The sequence below is a fragment of the Megalobrama amblycephala genome, linkage group LG17 (assembly GCF_018812025.1).
Source record: "Megalobrama amblycephala isolate DHTTF-2021 linkage group LG17, ASM1881202v1, whole genome shotgun sequence".
Lineage (NCBI taxonomy): Eukaryota > Metazoa > Chordata > Actinopteri > Cypriniformes > Xenocyprididae > Megalobrama > Megalobrama amblycephala.
In genome coordinates, this window is record NC_063060.1 from 885,023 (window position 1) to 904,575 (window position 19,553).

At 35.0% G+C, this 19,553-nt stretch overlaps 1 protein-coding gene across 1 annotated transcript; it reads left to right on the plus strand.

The window, feature by feature from the left end:
• The first annotated feature begins 2,772 nt into the window (after positions 1 to 2,772).
• ncstn (nicastrin) lies at positions 2,773 to 18,040 on the plus strand. The gene is given in 18 exon segments (XM_048163655.1): positions 2,773 to 2,929; positions 4,692 to 4,793; positions 4,874 to 4,997; positions 6,869 to 6,987; positions 7,227 to 7,372; positions 7,726 to 7,876; positions 8,066 to 8,178; positions 9,320 to 9,472; positions 9,608 to 9,712; positions 11,555 to 11,635; positions 11,707 to 11,832; positions 11,834 to 11,877; positions 11,971 to 12,073; positions 12,150 to 12,248; positions 13,552 to 13,645; positions 13,960 to 14,129; positions 16,970 to 17,176; positions 17,291 to 18,040. Coding segments are annotated over 18 exon segments (2,130 nt in total). The 5' UTR covers positions 2,773 to 2,859; the 3' UTR covers positions 17,414 to 18,040.
• Positions 18,041 to 19,553: the final 1,513 nt, after the last annotated feature.

Here is a 19,553-nt window from a genome sequence, read left to right on the forward strand (position 1 = left end):
CCAATCTTATATTATTTGAGTAAAAAAATAAGTTGAATTTTATTGCTGTTTTTTTATGTAGCACTATGTAATACCAATTGTTATATCTCATTTTGTTAAGTCTTATACTTTCACTTATGTTAGTCTGTAATGCTGCAATGCAAATTTAAAAAACAAAATGCAAATAATTGTATGCAAATACGACTGTGATGTAAGTTCATTTCTGAAACAGAATCACTGTGTCCTTCTAGTGGATGCGAACGAACAAACATGCAATTAAAGTAACAAACACTTACTCACATTTATAAGCTATTATATGAAACAGCAATTAAACATAAATGCATTTATTTTTATTTCATTTCATACAGTCAATAAACATAATTTTGTACAATGGAGATCTAAAGCGTCAACGTGACATTCATGGTTAGTTTTGTTTCTGCCCATCATAAACCAGTCAAACAAGTCAAGAAACACACCATAACCACACCGAACCAGAAAACATGTCCAACGAAGGTAATTAAAGATCATTTATAGATGCATTATCACATTATCCTTGTATTCAGAAGGAATTTAGGATTTGTTTGTATGGAAAAAGCCAAGTTAAATAACATAGGCCTATTGTTTATGTGTGACTTTATCCTGTGATCTCTATGTATCGTACACACACACAGTGAGCCAAATAATAATAAGGATTAATTTTTTTCTCAGGAGCAAAGAGTGTTTGTAATGTTCAGAGTCACCTGAGGCAAAGGTCAAACAGAGACTCAGGTAAAGAAAGACCTGATAGTAAACCCTCTCCAGCACCGAATGAACTGCGCCTGGTTCTGCTGGGGAAAACAGGAGCAGGGAAAAGCGCGACAGGAAACACCATCCTGGGAAACAGACGCTTTGATGATGGATTGAGCATGAGCTCGGTCACAAAAGAGTGCAAGAGAGAATGTGTGACGTTGGAGGAACGAGAGCTGGTTCTTGTGGACACACCTGATTTTTTTAACACGGATCAAACACTTCGGAAACTAAAACGTTGCCTGGCTTTGAGTTCTCCAGGTCCTCATGCGTTTCTGCTCATCATACCAATATCAGAGCGATTCACAGAGGAGCAGCAGCGCACCGTAGACATGATTCTGGAGATGTTTCATGAGGACGTCACTCGTCACACCATCCTCATATTCTCCCACGCGGATAGACTTCGAGGAGGATCCATTGAAGAGTTTATTTCAAGACAAAATCAGAAAGTGCAGGAGCTCGTGGAGAGATTTGGAAGGCGTTTCGTTGCTTTTGACAACACAAACCCCACAAACCGACATCAGGTGAGTCGACTTCTGCAGAGGGTTGACAAGCTGCTCGCTCAAAATGAGAACCGTCACTTCATCAGTCCAATCATAGAAGTCATGCAGGAAGCCCAGAAGATAATAGACAAGAAAATGCAAGCTGATATGGCCGAAAGAATGAAGAAAATCAAGCAGGAGGTCAGGAAAATGGCCGATGATCGATGGCGTTTGTTTATTGCATCCATGAATGAAGAGAGGCAAGAAACAGAGAGAAAAAGGAAACGCATACAAGGCAGGATTGATCAGATAAAGACGGATATAAGGAAAGAAGAGCAGAATGCGCATCCGATCCCAGAGAGACTAAAACGGTTCAGAGCATCTCTGAAGAGAGAGAATGTGAACCTGAGAAGACTGGAGGAAAGAGAGATGGAGGAGAGGAAGGAGAGAATGGAAAGAGATGAGAAAGAAAAGAAGGACCTGGAAATCTGGAAGAAAGAAGAGGAGCAGAGGAGACTGAGTGCAGAAGGACAGAACGATGAACTTTCTTCAGATCACAATGAGAAAATACTTTGTTGGAAGTTTTTCCTGGGGTTAGTGGTTGGATTTGTACTCGCACTGTTAGCGTTTATAATCTTCACTCTCCTGCTAAAATCAGCTGAAGAAGATCATCAGCAGAGCTCTTGGTTTTACTAAGATCTGTCGACACTTCTGCATTCAGTGATTCATTCATGATTAACAACCAGCATGAGTTCACAAATCAAGCTTTATTATAGACCTCATCGTCATCCTAGTGTCCAAAGTATTTTTCTCATTTCCTCCTCAGGGATCTATCTATCTATCTATCTATCTATCTATCTATCTATAACCCCCTCCATCCATCCATTCATCCATCTACCCATCATCCCTATATCCATCCATCAATCCCTTCCTCCCTCAACCCATCCATTCATCCATCCATCCATCCATTGTTGATTCATGCATCATGCATCATCCATCAAGCAATCAATCAATCAATCAATCAATTCCTCCCTCCCTCCCTACATTATCCATCAATCCCTCCATCCCTCATCCATCCCTACCTCCCTCAACCCATCCATCCATCCATCCATCCATCCATCCATCCATCCATCATCCCTATATCCATCCATCCATCCATCCATCATCCCTATATCCATCCATCCATTCATGCATCCATCAATCCCTCCCTCCATCCGTCCTTCCATAATTTTAAAGCTTTTTAATTTCTTTTTTATGTCTGTTTTCTCGAATTGTGTTCAATCATTGCTTGTGTTTATTGCAAAAATAAAATTAGAACTGAATAAAATTGTCCATGTGACTTTATATAAATGAAAAGTAAGTGATTCGTGTTTTTCAAATGATAAAACCACCTGTTTTATTATTTGTGTGCGCATATAGCTTTAGATTTGCACATGATCCAGAATCACTTGAGAGACTCAGAGATCTCACGCGCTCATCTGCTGCAATGACGCGCTTCCGCCGGCGGGTGTCGCTGTGGATCCGCGGCAGCACTGAGTCTCACGCGCCGAACAAGAGAGCCGGAACCGGAAGAAAACAAGCGCTGCCTCAGTTTCACACTGCTGATCTGTAAATGAGGAAGATGGAAAAATTAATATCAATAAACTGCGTCAAGCTTCTGATTACCGCTTTATTTTACACATGTGAGTATAAATATGATTGTTTAAGGTTTAATTGTGTGTTTATGCGGTCACGAGATGATGATTATTGTTCACTCGTTCAGGCCTGAAATTGAAATAAATTCCTCTTTAAATATAAATATGTATTATTAATATATTCACATTCGTTTTATATCATAATAACAGTGTGTGGATGATAATGTACGGTATAATTAGTGACTGAGCGAGTCTAATCGGTGACACAGCACTAACAAAGAAGTTACCAAAAGTACCATGGTAAAAGCCTGTGTCATGTTCATTTACCATGGTAACAACATTATATTCTTTAAAGTACCTTGAAGTAACATGTAATTACCATGAAACATGCTTGTGCTCAATGAGGACCGAGAGTACAGTGGTGTTATCATGATTTTACTTCATAAAACTGACGATTATTATGATTTCATAATCTCTGACATGTGTTTGTACATGTTTGGAAAAATGGGATCTCACTATTTACTGTCACTGTTAATTATCCTAAATTATTATCATAAATAGTTTTTTATATTTTCTAAAAGTTTGTATAGAAAAAAGTTTGTCATTTCTGAAAGTTTGTATGTTTCATAAAGTCAGAATGGTTCAATTCAGCTGAACATTATGCTTTAAAGTTATACTATTATTAGAATTGAATGGTCATAAATGAATAATTATTTATAAATATCTATTTCATAATTTTTTAAAAGATTGTATTTTGATGTTTTATCAGGTCAACAGGATAATCACAATACATACACAATAAATAAATAACTAAATAAATTAGGTCCAAATAGGAATCGGTGGGCAGATATATATATATATAAATATATAGCGTACATAGTGTTGAGAAGATGATGAGTAGCAGTGTGAGTGTCGTGTATGTTGCATGTCATGTATGCTGTGTGTTATATGTGTCCTGTATGTTGTGTGTAATCATGTATTGTGTGTGTCATGTATGTGTTGTCATTGTATGTGTTGTGTGTCATGTATGTTGTGTCGTATGTTGTGTGTGTCATCTATGTGTTGTGTGTCATATGTATGTTGTGTGTCATGTATGTTGTGTGTCATGTGTCCTGTATGTTGTGTGTCATGTATGTTGTGTGTGTCATCTGTGTGTTGTGTGTGTCATGTATGTGTTGTGTGTGTCATGTATGTGTTGTGTGTGTCGTGTGTGTCATGTATGTGTCGTGTGTGTCATGTATGTGTCGTGTGTGTCATGTATGTGTTTTGTGTCGTGGATGTCGTGTCATTGTTTGTCGTGTGTGTCATGTATGTGTTGTGTCGTAGATGTGTGTGTCATTGTGTGTTGTGTGTGTCATGTATGTGTGGTGTGTGTCATGTATGTGTCATGTATGTCGTGTGTCTTGTGTATGTCGTGTCGTGTGTATCGTGTGTGTCTTGTGTATCGTGTGTGTCTTGTGTGTGTCATGTATGTGTCATGTATGTCTTGTGTGTCATTGTGTATCGTTTTTGTCATGTATGTCTTGTGTGTTGTGTCATTGTGTATCGTGTTATGTGTTGTGTCTTGTGTGTGTCATGTATGTGTCATGTATGTCTTGTGTGTCATTGTGTATCGTTTTTGTCATGTATGTCTTGTGTGTTGTGTCATTGTGTATCGTGTTATGTGTGTGTCATGTATGTGTCATGTATGTCTTGTGTGTGTCATTGTGTATTGTGTGTTTGATGTATGTGTCATATGTGTGTCATGTATGTGTCCTGTGTGTGTGTGTGTCATGTGTCTCATGTATCTCATGTGTGTCTCTTGCTGTAGGCGTGAGCTGCAGCTCAGTGGAACGGAAGATCTATGTTGAACTCAATGACACGGTTCCGTGTGTCCGGCTGCTGAACGCCACACATCAGATCGGCTGCCAGTGTGAGTCCATCAGCACTGATTATTGATTTAACACCATATAAACACACTCACATGCCTCACATGCTGCGTTTGTCTCTCAGCGTCAATGTCAGGAGACACGGGTGTTCTCCATGTGCTGGAGAGCGAATCAGACCTGGACTGGATCCTCAACACTGGACCACATCCTCCCTACATGGTCATCATGGAGACGGCCTTCTTCAGCAGGTGCTGAAACATCTGTGTGTGTGTGTGTGTGTGTGTGTGTTAGACGTGTGCCGATATTCAGTAATGCGATATATCACGATAATGAATATGCACGATATTGTTATAGTGGCATTTCAAAATACCGTAAATAATAATTTATTACCAATTATTAAAAATTTTATAACGCATTTAAGAATACTTTCCCCATCAAGCATATAAAATGCACAACACCGCTGTATTCTGAGTCAAAGGGACACACTCTCAGATCCCAGAGCCCAATGTGCACGAGAAGCACATGGTGGAAAGGAAACGCGCTGAATGAAAGTGCACGATCACTCTCTGACAGCAGAGGGCGCTGATGGAACAGCAGAAATGCAGCGGTTACCCCGGAAACCCCACAAACAAAGCAGCTGCGCTAGTGAAGTTTTTAAAATGCTTCAAACAGACATTCATTTTTGTTGTTCATCACAGCACCAAATATTTAATGACTTAATTCTCATTCTCATTTAATGACTCAAACTCAATTGTTTCCTCCTTCTTATATAAATCTCATTTGTTTAAAAGACCTCCGAAGAACAGGCGAATCTCAACATAACACCGACTGTTACTTAACAGTCGGGGTGTACGCCCCCAATATTTGCATATGCCAGCCCACGTTTCCAACATTATAAAAGGCATTAGACAAGGGCAGCCAGTATTAACGTCTGGATCTGTGCACAGCTGAATCATCAGACTAGGTAAGCAAGCAAGAACAATAGTGGAAAATGGCAGATGGAGCAATAATAACTGACATGATCCATGATAACATGATATTTTTAGTGATATTTGTAAATTGTCTTTCTAAATGTTTCGTTAGCATGTTGCTAATGTACTGTTAAATGTGGTTAAAGTTATCATCGTTTATTACTGTATTCACGGAGACGAGAGAGCCGTCGTTATTTTCATTTTTAAACACTTGCAGTCTGTATAATTCATAAACACAACTTCATTCTTTATAAATCTCTCCAACAGTGTAGCATTAGCCTTTAGCCACAGAGCACTATCAAACTCATTCAAAATCAGAAGTAAACAATATAACAGTATACAATACTCATATAATCCGCCGCATGCATGACAAACACTTTGTAAAGATCCATTTTGAGGGTTATATTAGCTGTGTAAACTTTGTTAAGGCACTGTTTAAGGCAAGCGCGAGCTCTGTGGGCGGAGTTCACTGGATTTAAAGGGGCCGCAGCATAAAATCGGCGCGTTTATAATGATGCCCCAAAATAGGCAGTTAAAAAATTAATTTAAAAAAATCTATGGGGTATTTTGAGCTGAAACTTCACAGACACATTCAGGAGACACCTTAGACTTATATTACATCTTTTAAAAACATAATCTAGGGCACCTTTAAAGCATTAATTATTCTTAGTTACTGTTTAATAAAATTACTAAAATCAATTTATTTAATGGTCCTGAGATAAAACTAACAATGATCAGTTGTATTCTTAACTAACATTAACAAAAAATAATACTTTCTGTAACAAATGTAGCTATTGCTCAATCTTAGTTAATGCATTAAATAATGAGACCTTATTGTGAAGTGTTTCCTGTTGTTCTTTATAGCCTAATCCTTTTGCACTTTAATCTGTTTGGGATTTATATATATATATATATATATATATATAATTTGTGTGTTGTTTCATTGTATTTAAACATTCAGAGTTGTTTTTGTTATTACAAAAAGAGTGATAATACCGTATACCGTGATAAAAGCTTCAGCAATTAATCGCAACATGAAAATTTGATACTGTCACATGCCTAGTGTGTGTGCGTGTGTGTGCGTGTGTGTGCGTGTGTGTGTGTGTGTCGTCTGTCTGTGTGTCTGATCTCGTGTGTTTCTCCTGCAGGTCAGTCATGTTGAGAATGAAGAACTCGTCCAGAGTGGCTGGAGTCGCTGTGATCGTCTCAAGAACAGGCCTTGCTGAAAACTTCTCACCTCACACAACCTGCCCCAACCAGAACACAGGTGTGTGTGTGTGTGTGTGTGTGTGTGTGTGTGTGTGTGTGTGTGTGTGTGTGACTATATATTGGATATTACAAGACAGAAGTGTAATATGATTGTCTTTTGTGAATGTGACATCAGATTTAATTTAACATGCTTTTAATAGTTTTTTATAATGAGTTTGTGAAGAACTTGTGTGATGAAATAAAGAGAGAATGGGGAGAAACTGATGTCTGTATGACTGTGAATTTCTCATGTTTCAGGAGTGTATTCTGCAAAGTACGGACCTGAACTAGCAAACTGTAACGTGACCACGTGGAATCCTCTCGGGAACGGACTGTCCTATGAAGACTTTGCTTTCCCTGTGTTTGCTCTGAAAGACGAGAATCAGACTCAGGTCATCCGTAAGGTGTGTCATTCTCTATATCAGTGTTTCCATTGAGTTTTCTTCACTATATTCCTCATTTAAATAATTCATGCGCAGAATAAAGGGGCGGGGCCTGGTTGAGTTAGTTAGTAGTGTGTTGAAACCGGCGGTTATGGTAAGGGGCGGGACATTTCCCAAACACCAATCACGACACACCGCTCCAGCCGACCAATCAGAGCACATTGTGCTTTTCAGAAGGAGGGGCTTCATAGAGACAGGAACTAAACAGAGCATTACTGACAGACTGGGAAGAGAGGAGCTGCAACAATGGAGAATATGAGGAGAATAATCAACAACAAGACTAGCATAACATTTATGTGTGTGTTTGTGTTTAGTGTTATGAGGATCATAACCTGCGTCTGAACGGAAGCGCTCCTCAGTATCCGCTGTGTGCGATGCAGCTCTTCTCACACATGCATGCCGTGACCGACACCGTGACGTGTATGAGACGCACAGACCTGCAGAACAGATTCAGCATCAACCCAGGTACATCCGAGCACTGGATTCATGCTTCGCACAGTGATGAAACAAGCTTTAAATTAGCTAAAAATGAGGAAATATCTTATTTTAATTCAGAAACAGGATTCACACAGTCTTGGAAAACCTGTACTTGTATAGACAATGTTTTGTTTTTATAGCGTCTGCTAAATGGCAATGTGTTTGTATCCTTTTTAGAAATCCTGTGTGACCCTTTGAGCGATTATAATGTCTGGGCGTCCACTCGGCCCCTCAACAACAGCGCCAAGGGCCAGACGACCAACGAGAGCTTCGTCATCGCAGCCACAAGGGTGAGAAACAGACTGAAGGTCATCACGAATGTTGAAATGTGGCACCAGAACAACATCAGCAGGATCTGTTCTGTCAAATCTGGGTGACGGAATATTTGCAGTCATTTTCTATAATGGACTATATGCACGGTTACTTCCTGGTTATCGTTAAGCCAGCTCAGTGAACTGTCAGCTGTTCATTCTGTAGTTGTTCGCTGTACATCAGTACCATCAATGGTTGACTTTTTAATGTTGTATTCATATTTTAATCACATTTACCTAATAAACCAGTTTTATTGATTGCAATAAAGACGAAGCTATTGGGACCGTTTAAAAACGCTGTGTCTGTAATTAGACACGAACACTAATTTTTTGTTTGAGTTTTAATGTGACGACCACAAACATTATTTCGTTCATCCTTCTGAGATTGTCCCTATTGTAAAACCGAACGTTTAAAAATATAGGAAATTCAACATTTGATAGAAAACACTTATTAAAAATAAAAAAGACAATAATTACAACTTTAACCAGCAGGTGGCGGCAAAGTAGCATTTATTTGTGCATATATCAGGCATTTCTTCTAATCGTTTTTCACTTCGTTTTTGACTAAATATTAAACATTATAAAATAACTAGGTTTAAAAATATATTTTGTCAATGTGAAGTATGAAATACTCAAAAAATCTCATTAAAAACAATAACTTTTCTTGTGAATGAATGACAGAAAGCGAGCGCCGCTCTCTCTTTATAATCACTGCAGCTGTCAATCAATGATTTCAGCACACTTGTAAAAAAACACACATTTTATTCAATTAATCTAACTAAAGTGCACAATAAATATTTAATTTTTGTAGTTTTTTTTCACATAAAAGTGTGAAAACTGATGGTTTCATTGAATTTCAGCGTCTTTATTTATGTATTTTTTATGCCGTCTTACGTTTGAATAACTAAATTAATGCTGTGCCTGACTATTTAAGTGACTATATTCTGATTATAAACTAAGTGTTACACTACTGATGCTCGACACACCAGCACATGACTCTCACCGGACGTTTTCCAGCTGGCTTATATTAATGCAGAAGTTCTAAAGAACGCTCCGCTCATATAGTCCATTAAGTGTTTCCTTCAGGAAATAGAAATGAAAGTTTGTTGTTCTGTCGCAGCTTGACGGCAGGTCGTTTTTCTGGCAAGAGGCTCCAGCGGCCGAAGGAACCGTGTCTGGGATCGTCACCCTATTGGCTGCCGTTCAAGCGCTCTACCCTGTCATTCAACTAGCTCCGCCTCCTCGCAATATTTTCTTCTCCTTCTTCCAAGGGGTCAGTGTGTCTTTATTTTCTTCCACGACATTCACACATTTTCAGCCAGAAGTGAAGGCATTTTTGATGTGTGTTCAAAACAAAAGTAGAAGAATGCATCTGTTCATTTATCCAAGCTCTCTTCCTCTCTCACAGGAAGCCTTCGACTACATTGGCAGCTCGAAAATGGTGTATGACATGGAGAGAAAGGAGTTTGTAATCGACTTGAACAATGTTCACTCCATGCTGGAAATCGGGCAGGTACAAACACATGCGATCTCTTATGCAGCGATTACAAATGTTTATGCATGTAATGAGTGTTGTGTGTGTGTCGTAACAGAGAGCTGTTCACTATTTCTTTCCTAATACTGTATGCTTTTACATGAATGTTTATCTGACTATACATTTGAACAAGACTTAACATTTACATTTATTACATTTGATGGTCTGTGTCTGTGTCCCTTACTGACCCCATCAAATAAAACACAGGCTAATCATCATTCCTGAATATTATTATTATTATTATTATTATTATTATCATCATTTTATTTTATTATTATAATATTATTATGGTTTAATTAATTTATATTCAATATTATTATTGTTATTTTGATTTATCTATTTATATTCTGTTATTTTTATTATTATAAATTTTTTTATTAAAATATTAGAGCTATAATTTATTAAAAAATAAAGAGCCTATATAATTGCTATATTTTCTATATTGTTTTATGGAAAATATTGTTAAATTATTAGTATATCATTTTCTTTATTTATTGAATATTATGATTATTTTAGAATATTTTAATATCTTAATTTGTCATGAAAATAGCCTCATTAAATTGCATTAGAAAAAATGCAAAAATAAATATTTTATAATTATATATTATATTAATATTATTGTAGTTTGGTTTATATATAATGTATTATTATTATTAAGATTTGTTTATATTCTATTATTATTATTATTATTATTATTTTCTTCTACTAAAATACTAAAATATTAGAGTGCTAATTTATTAAAAAATAAAGAATTTATATAATTGCTATATTTTCTATATTGTTGTATGTAAATATTGTTAAATTATCAGTATATAATTTTCTTTATTTATATATTTATCTTAATTTGCCATGAAAATAACCAATGCTACTAATTTGGCATTAAATAAATAAAAATGTCATATATATATATATATATATATATATATATATATATATATATATATATATATATATATATATATTTTTTTTTTTTTTTTTTTTTTTTTAAGATAAATCCTATTTCTTTATATTCTGTATTATTATTATCATTATTGTTATTTTCTTAATAATATTATTATTGTGTTTTGATTTATTTATATCTATTTTATGATGATTATTTTTTTATATTCTATTATTATTATTTTATTTTAAAATATTAGAATTATAATTTATAAAAAAATAAAGAGCTCATATAATATAGCTATTATATGAGCTCTTTATTTTTTTATAAATTATAATTCTAATATTTTAAAATAAAATAATAATAATAATAATAGTAATGTAATAATAATAATAATAATAGAATTTTATGTTATTGTATGGAAAATATTGTTAAATTATTTAATATAATTTTTTACAATATCTTAATATTTTTATTTGCCATGAAAATAACCTATGCTACTAATATCACATTTACATAAATATTTTATTATGATTAATATTATTATTATTGTTTGATTTATTTATATTCTATTATTATTAATGTAATTTATTTTACTGTAGTAATTATTATGGTTATTTATATATATTCAGTTATTATTACAGTTATTACATGTCATTGAATGTCAGATAACAGATCTGATTTGATTGGACGCTCATTCTGTCACTTAAATCCAAATTCTCTATATGAGTGTTAAACAAGCCTAATATCTCACATGATCTATTCTGTCATTCATCTGTTTCTGATGCGTGTCGTCGAGTGTCAGCTGGTTTAAGTTCATTTGGTTATAGTGTGTGTCTGGCTGCTTTCACAGGAAGTCCGACAGCCACACGTTTGAGATGTTGCATGTTAGTAACAGGTGTGACATACAGACGCTCAGACGGTTTCCTGTTTGTTTACAGGTTGGTCTGCGCAGTGGGCGGGAACTTTGGATGCACTCTGACCCCATATCCCGCATGAACAGCAGCAGTGTGGAGGAAGAGGTGAGTGAAGAGGAGAGGAAGCTTTGTGTACTATTACCCATCATGCCGCTCACTCTCTCTATCTCTCTCAGGTGTCGGATATGATGAAAAACATGCACTCTATAGCAGCTGGTTTGAACGTCTCATTGGACGAGCCGCCTGCCAGTCAGCCGTTACCGCCCTCGTCCTTCCAGCGCTTCCTGCGTGCTCGACAGATCCCAGGGCCTCGTGCTGGCAGACCATCGGACGTCTTTCGTCAACAGGTCTCAAATCTGACACATTGTGTTCAGAGATGGCTAATGGTGTTAATCAGGCATCTGAGGTCACATGTTCCATGTTGTTTGTCACTGACACAGATACTACGAGAGCATGTACGACGACGCAGAGAACCTGAACGTCTCATACCCGCCCAACCTGAGTCCAGAGGAGAAGCTGGTGTACGAGACGGAAGCAGCCAAGGTATGGTAACAGCTGCGGATACGGTCATGTGATGGCCAGAACACTCATTCAGCCGTTTCTCTCTCATCTCACTCAGTCTCTGGCGGAAGTGGCCACGCTAGTCGCTCGATCGCTCTACAAGCAGGCAGGAGGAGATGACAGCAACCTGAACAACATCACTGCCGATCCCAAGATCGTGAGTCACATGACCACACACACACTCTCACATGATAGCATGTGACTCGCCTTTGCTTAGCTGAACTAACTGTTACTCTCTAATTCAAGAATGATTGTGTTTACTTAGAATATTTCCAAAGAATTATTGCATAAAATAAATTAAGACAAGAAAAGTAATTAAAAAATATAACATTAATGAATGTCAAGGTGCCAAATAATGAATAAAATTAATTTATTAATTTGGCATTAAATAAATAAAAATGTCTTTATATATATATATATATATATATATATATATATATATTATTTAAAATAAATCCTATTTCTTTATATTCTATACTATTATCATTACTGTTATTTTCTTTTATATTGTTATTTTTTTAAATAATATTATTATTGTTTTGATTTATTTATATCTATATTATTTTATATGATTATTTTTTTATATTCTATTATTTTATATTAAAATATTAGAGCTTTAATTTATAAAAAATAAAGAGCTCATATAATAGCTATATTATTATGTTATTATATGGAAAATAATGTTAAAATATTATATATAATTATTTTAGAATATTTTAATATTTTAATATAAAATATAACATTAACGAATGTCAAGGTGCCAAATAATGAATAAAAAATTATTAACATATATATATATTCATTAATTTATTAATTAAGATACTATATACGCATATAAAATATCAAGATATTACAAAATAAATTATGATTTTAATATTTACTCTCTCCCTATCTGTGTACAACAGGATATTAAAAACTAGATATTACAAATTTTAATATAATATATAAATGTAAAATAATATATATAAATGTAAAATAGACACATTAATATATTACAAACAAAATTGTTTTTAATATTTAAGGTCTGTCTCCTATATATATATATATATATATATATATATATATATATATATATTTGCATTATATGTTGTACAACATTTTATTTATAAAACTATATATATATATATATATATATATATATATATATATATATATATATATATATATATATATATATATATATATATAAAACATTATATATCATACAACATATGATGTATATTTAATTTATATTTAAGATGAAAACAATATATATATATTTTTTAAATATAATATATAACTAAATTAATGTTTTTATTATTTCAAATTATCTCTCCTTGTATATATCTGTATATCTCTCTCCTATATATTTGTTTATTTATTTATATAATAGACTCATATCAAGACAAATGAAAGTTATGTTTTTGATATTTAAATGCCCTCTCTCTCTCTCTCTCTCTCTCTCTCTGTGTGTTTCTCAGGTCGCTCAGTTGCTGTATGGTTTTGTAATTCAGAAGAATAACAGCTGGTTTCAGTCCCTGCTTCCTCCTGATGCAACGAAAAAAGGCATTTTAAGTGAGGCCTCCGTTTAAACTCTCTTCTCACACATAAACACACATCTCTGGTTGATACACACTGCATATAAATCATCATTCTCGTTGTCTCAAATGTGTGGATGGCGTTTTCCTCCATGCGACACACAGTGACGGGTTTAGCAGTCTGTCACAGCTGCTCTGTGCATTCAGTGAAAGTGGATTACAAGCTGCAGAAACAAAGCAGCACCATAAATGCGTCATATACGTTGTGTGCTTGTGCAGTATATTTTAAGAAGTCACATGATAAGTCATTTTTCACAAGCATGTATCTGACTCGTGTCCTGTCGTCTGTAGGTTCTGGTCCTCCTCAGTTCTACATCGGTCTGGGTCCGCGCACCTACGGCCCCGTGCACAGCGTCACACTCTTCGTACAGTATATCATGGCCAACCTGACGGGAACCGTCACCAACCTCACCGAGACCCAGTGCCAGAAACCTGACGACATCAGCACTGAGAACAAAGACGTAAGCGTCAGAACAGCATGTCAAACCATGTGCTTGTGTAAAAAACTTACAAATGTTCTGTTATTGTTATCTAAATAATCATATAATTGTATTCAATTATATATAATGTTAAAAACTTAAAAAAGTTCAATTGTTCTCATCTCAATAATTAAATAATTTTGTTTAATTATATATAATGTTAACTTTAAAAATGTCAATTGTTGCCATCTAAATAATGATATAATAATGTAAATATGTATATATAATTGAACAAAATTATATAATTATGGAAATGACAATAATTGAACATTTTTAAATGTTTAACATTATATATAATTGAACAAAAAATTTTCAATTGTCATCTAAATAATGATATAATATGTTCAATTATGTATAATGTTAAAAACTTAATGTTAAATTGTCATTTCAATAATTATGTAATTTTGTTCAATTATATATACATATTTACGTTATTATTTCATTGTTTAGTTGACAACAATTGTTCTTTTGTTAACATTATATAATTGAACAAAATTATATTATTGAGATGACAATAATAATAGAACATTTTTACTAAACATTTTTACTCATTTTTACTAAGTTTTTAACATTGTATATAATTGAACAAATTATTTATATGACAATAATTGAACATTTTTAAAAATTTTATCATTATATATATAATTAAGTTGGCTTGAAAAAGCTAACTTACTGTAATGCTATTTAAACTTATTATTTTTCTGAGACCAACTCTAACTCCTCCTAGAGCTTTAACTCTATAAACTCCAAACTCAGGTCAGACCTACAGACTGTTGTTAACTTTGTTGCTATATCTTTTACTTTACTATATCTTTAACTGATCCGACTTACGGTTTTCCTAAAAAAAAGCTGATTAAAACTGGAAAAACTGGAAACTCCCATTGACTTCCATTGAACTGCCTTGGCTGATCTGAACATTCCGTCCAACTGTCAAAATTCAAAATTCAAATTCAAACACACAGACTCAATTAAACTGCCATTCCTATTTCTGAGCCATTTAAACTCATTCAATCTATCTATCTATCTATCTATCTATCTATCTATCTATCTATCTATCTATCTATCTATCTATCTATCATAGCAACCACCCAGATCACCCAAGCAACCACCTTGACCACCATGGCAACAGCACATCAACCACACAGAGCACCCTAGCAACCTCATAGCAATACCCTAGCAACCACCCAAAATACCTTAGCAACCGTATAACAACACCTTATCAACCACCCCGAGTACCCTAGCAACCGCATAGCAACACCTTAGCAACCACCCTGAGTACCCTACCAACTGCATAGCAACACCCTAGTAACCGCACAGCAAAACCTTAGCAACCACCCCGAGTACCCTAGCAACCGCATAGCAACACCTTAGCAACCACCCCAAGTACCCTAGCAACCGCATAGCAACACCATAGCAACCACCTAGAGTACCCAAGCAACCGCATAGCAACACCAAAGCAACCCCCCGAGTACCTTAGCAACCACATAGGAACACCCTAGCAACCACCCTGAGTACCCTAGCAACCGCGTAGCAACACCTTAGCAACCACCTAGAGTACCCTAGCAACACCATAGCAACCACCCCGAGTACCCTAGCAACCGCATAGAAGCACCTTAGCAACCACCCAAGTACCCTAGCAACCGCATAGCAACACCATAGCAATCACCCCGAGTACCCTAGCAACCGCATAGAAGCACCTTAGCAACCACCCAAGTACCCTAGCAACCGCATAGCAACACCATAGCAATCACCCCGAGTACCCTAGCAACCACATAACACCCTAGTAACCGCCTTGAGTACCCTGACTCTCTCTCTATCTATCTATCTATCTATCTATCTATCAAACTAAATCTATCAAAACTACTAAACTAAAACTTAAACTTTCAAACTTTTAAACTCTCAAACTTCAAAACTTTTAAAACTACTTCAAACTTTCTGGACTGGCTTTTTCAAGCCAACTTAAAGTTTGTCTCGACAAACTTTTTTATCCAGTTGAACATAATATGTTCAATTATTGTCATCTCAATAATTAAATAATTATGTTCAATTATATATAATGTTAACTTTAAAAATGTAAATTGTCATCTAAATAATGATATAATAATGTAAATATGCATATATAATTGAACAAAATTATATAATTATTGAAATGACAATAATTGAACATTTTTAAATGTTATATATAATTGAACATTATATATAATTGAACAAATTATTTAGATGACAATAATTGAACATTTTATGTTCAATTATATATGTTAAAAATTTAAAAATGTTCAATTATTGTCATCTAAATAATTATATAATTGTTCAATTATATATAGTGTTAAAAAACTTAAATGTTCAAGTATTATCTCAATAATTATATGATTGTTTAATTGTATAATCATGTTAAAAGCTTAAAATGTTCAATTACCTAAATAATTATATCATTGTTCAATTAGATTTATTAGTCTTATTTTCTAAATTATTTTCTAAGTGAGTTTATGCTTAAAACAAGAGAGAATTTTTTTGCCAATGCGGTCAGAAAAATCGTTTTCCATTTGAATTAACTTTATTTTGGCAGATATTTGTTCTTGTTTTAATCACAAACTCACTTCATTTTGATAATTTTTTTTTTTTTTTTTTCAGAAAACAACACTTAATGTCTTCAGTCATTTCTCTTCTCCAGTAAATGTATCTTGATTTAAGAATGTCTTGTTTTCCAGCAAAAAATATCTAAACAAACTCATTTTTTGCAGTGAAGGTGGTGGACAAATTAAAACTGAATAAAGTAATTTATTCCCAGAATGCTCATGTTCTGTGTCTGTATCTGTTCTCAGTTGTACGCGTATTTCTGGGTGTCGGGTTCGACCGCGGTCAACAGCAGCGGGCCGTTCTGCGTGCGGGCGCCTGTGCGTCTGTCCAAAGCCGTCTCGCCTGCCTTCGAGCGGCAGGAGTACGGATCTCAAGATTATTCCACGTGGACCGAGTCCCGCTGGAAGAGCATCCGAGCGCGCGTCTTCCTGGTGGCCAGCCGAGAACTCGAGGTAATCGTCTTCATACACACGTCACATCTATAATCATTTAGATTTATGATCCGGCTGAGATTCGCTGTCATGTGATTGATCATGTACGTGTTTTTCTGTGTTTGTTTCTGGTAGATGTTAACACTGGGGGTGGGCGTGGCTGTGCTGCTGCTGTCTCTATTGGTGACGTACTTCATCAGCTCGAAGGCGGAGCTTTTGTTTAGCTCCGCCCGTGAAACGCCCACAACGACCTACTGAACGGAATCTCCAGCCATCCATTCATTCCCCTTCAGCACAGAAACACACTTCAGTTCAAGAGTAATTTATTCTAACCTGACAGGATTGTGCCGCACTGGTTTTAGCGGGGCTGGACCGAACTGCTCTGGTCTCCTGGAAAGTTGTTCATATTCTTTTTGTCATCTTTTTTTATAATTCAAGATGTTTTTTTCTGATTATGACACGGACGGGCACAAAAAAAGCTGATTTTAAGTGTTTAAAGTTGAGAATAATTGAGTGAGCGAATGTTAATTTGATGTGTGTGTGTGAGTTGATGTGAATGCAGTGAGTATGTGCAATAGCTTACTGAGATAAGATCATATTTCATTTTGATGTGGATGTTTTTATTTGGGAATGTAAAGCTGTGCGCTCTATTCGTTGACGACTGTAACGACACAACTAAACTCTAATCACAGACTGTCCGCAATGAATCGCTCACATGTTTCCACTGGAGACGTGGAGCTTCGGAAAACCAAATTAACACTGATCTGCAGCATTTGTTTGTTGACTTTAATTGAATGAAAGCTGTTTGAATAATGATGTCATTATTTTTTTCTCTAAGAAACCGATGCCTTGAGAACCTGAATAAACATGACTTTCTTTTCCAAAGTTTCGTTTTGCTTTGATGGCTTACACAGTATGAAGTTATTATTAAAATAAACATTATGTGCATCTACATTGAAATCAAACAGATTCAACAAAGAAAAGCAAATAAATCAGTTATCCCATGAAAAATGTCCTTGTTACACATTCACCAAAACCAAAAGAGCAAATTAAAAAAATAAAAAATTGACTAATGATTCTGATTGGCTACTATGTGTGGGTCGGGTCCCTGGATATCTGTCAGATAATGGTGTGCAATTTCCAAACATCAGAAATTGTGAACAATAAGACGTGTATGAAGCACATAAATATGCTCTGTTTTGATTTCATAATGACATGCATGAAGTGTGTCATGCATCAACACTGCCAGCAGAGTGCAGTGTGGATCTGTCTTAAACCTGAGAAACACAACATTATATCTCATCCTGTATTCAGTATAGTGATATGACTAATCCTGTGCATTTATTTTGATCATGTGATTCAATGTCAGTGAGCGACTGTAAATCCTTGAATTATGGGTAATTATTGGTTTTTATTACTTAAGAAATCAAAGGCCTCATTTATAAAATGTTGCACAGAAACCATTGGATCTTATTATCATTTCTCAAACATGCATACGCGTCTCTTAGAGATGTGAAATTTATAAATCAGAAATTATCTTGAAATTGTGCGCAGCTGAATGGTTTCAGATCTCCGCTGTGTAAATGCCACCTAATTAAAGGATTACTTCACTTTCAAATAAAAATTTCCTGATAATTTACTCACCCCCATGTCATCCAAGATGTTCATGTCTTTCTTTCTTCATTCGAAAAGAAATTTTTGATGAAAATATTCCAGGATTTTTCTCCATATAGTGGACTTCAATGGGCACCAAACAGTTGAAGGTCAAAATTACAGTTTCAGCTTCAAAGAGCTTTAAACGACACCAGACGAGGAATAAGAGTCTTATCTAGAGAAACCATTGCTCATTTTTGAAAAAAAAAGTAAATGTATATGCTTTATAAACACAAATGATCGCCTTCCAAGTGTTTCCGTCAAAACCGCACTTTCGTATTCTTCAAAAAGCTTACGCTATATGTCCTACGCCTTCCCTATTCTACTTACGGAACGAACGCGGCACCAGTTTCGTTTTTTCAGATACAAAAGCAGTGTTTTGAAATCGCCCATCACTATATAAGTGATTATTTTGTTTTTTTGCCGCACCAAAAATATTCCCGTGGCTTTATAATATTAATATTGATCCACTGATTTAAATATGTTTTTAGTACATTAATGGATCTTGAGAGAGGAAATGTCATTGCTGGCTATGCAGGCCTCACTGAGCCGTCGGATTTCATCAAAAATATCTTAATTTGTGTTCTGAAGATGAACGAAGGTCTTACGGGTGTGGAACAGCATGAGGGTGAGTAATTAATGACAGAATTTTCATTTTTGGGTGAACTAACCCTTTAATCTGCATATGATAAATCTCTAAATAAATCGTTTTAGCATCGATATCGAGATGTGCATCCACATTAGT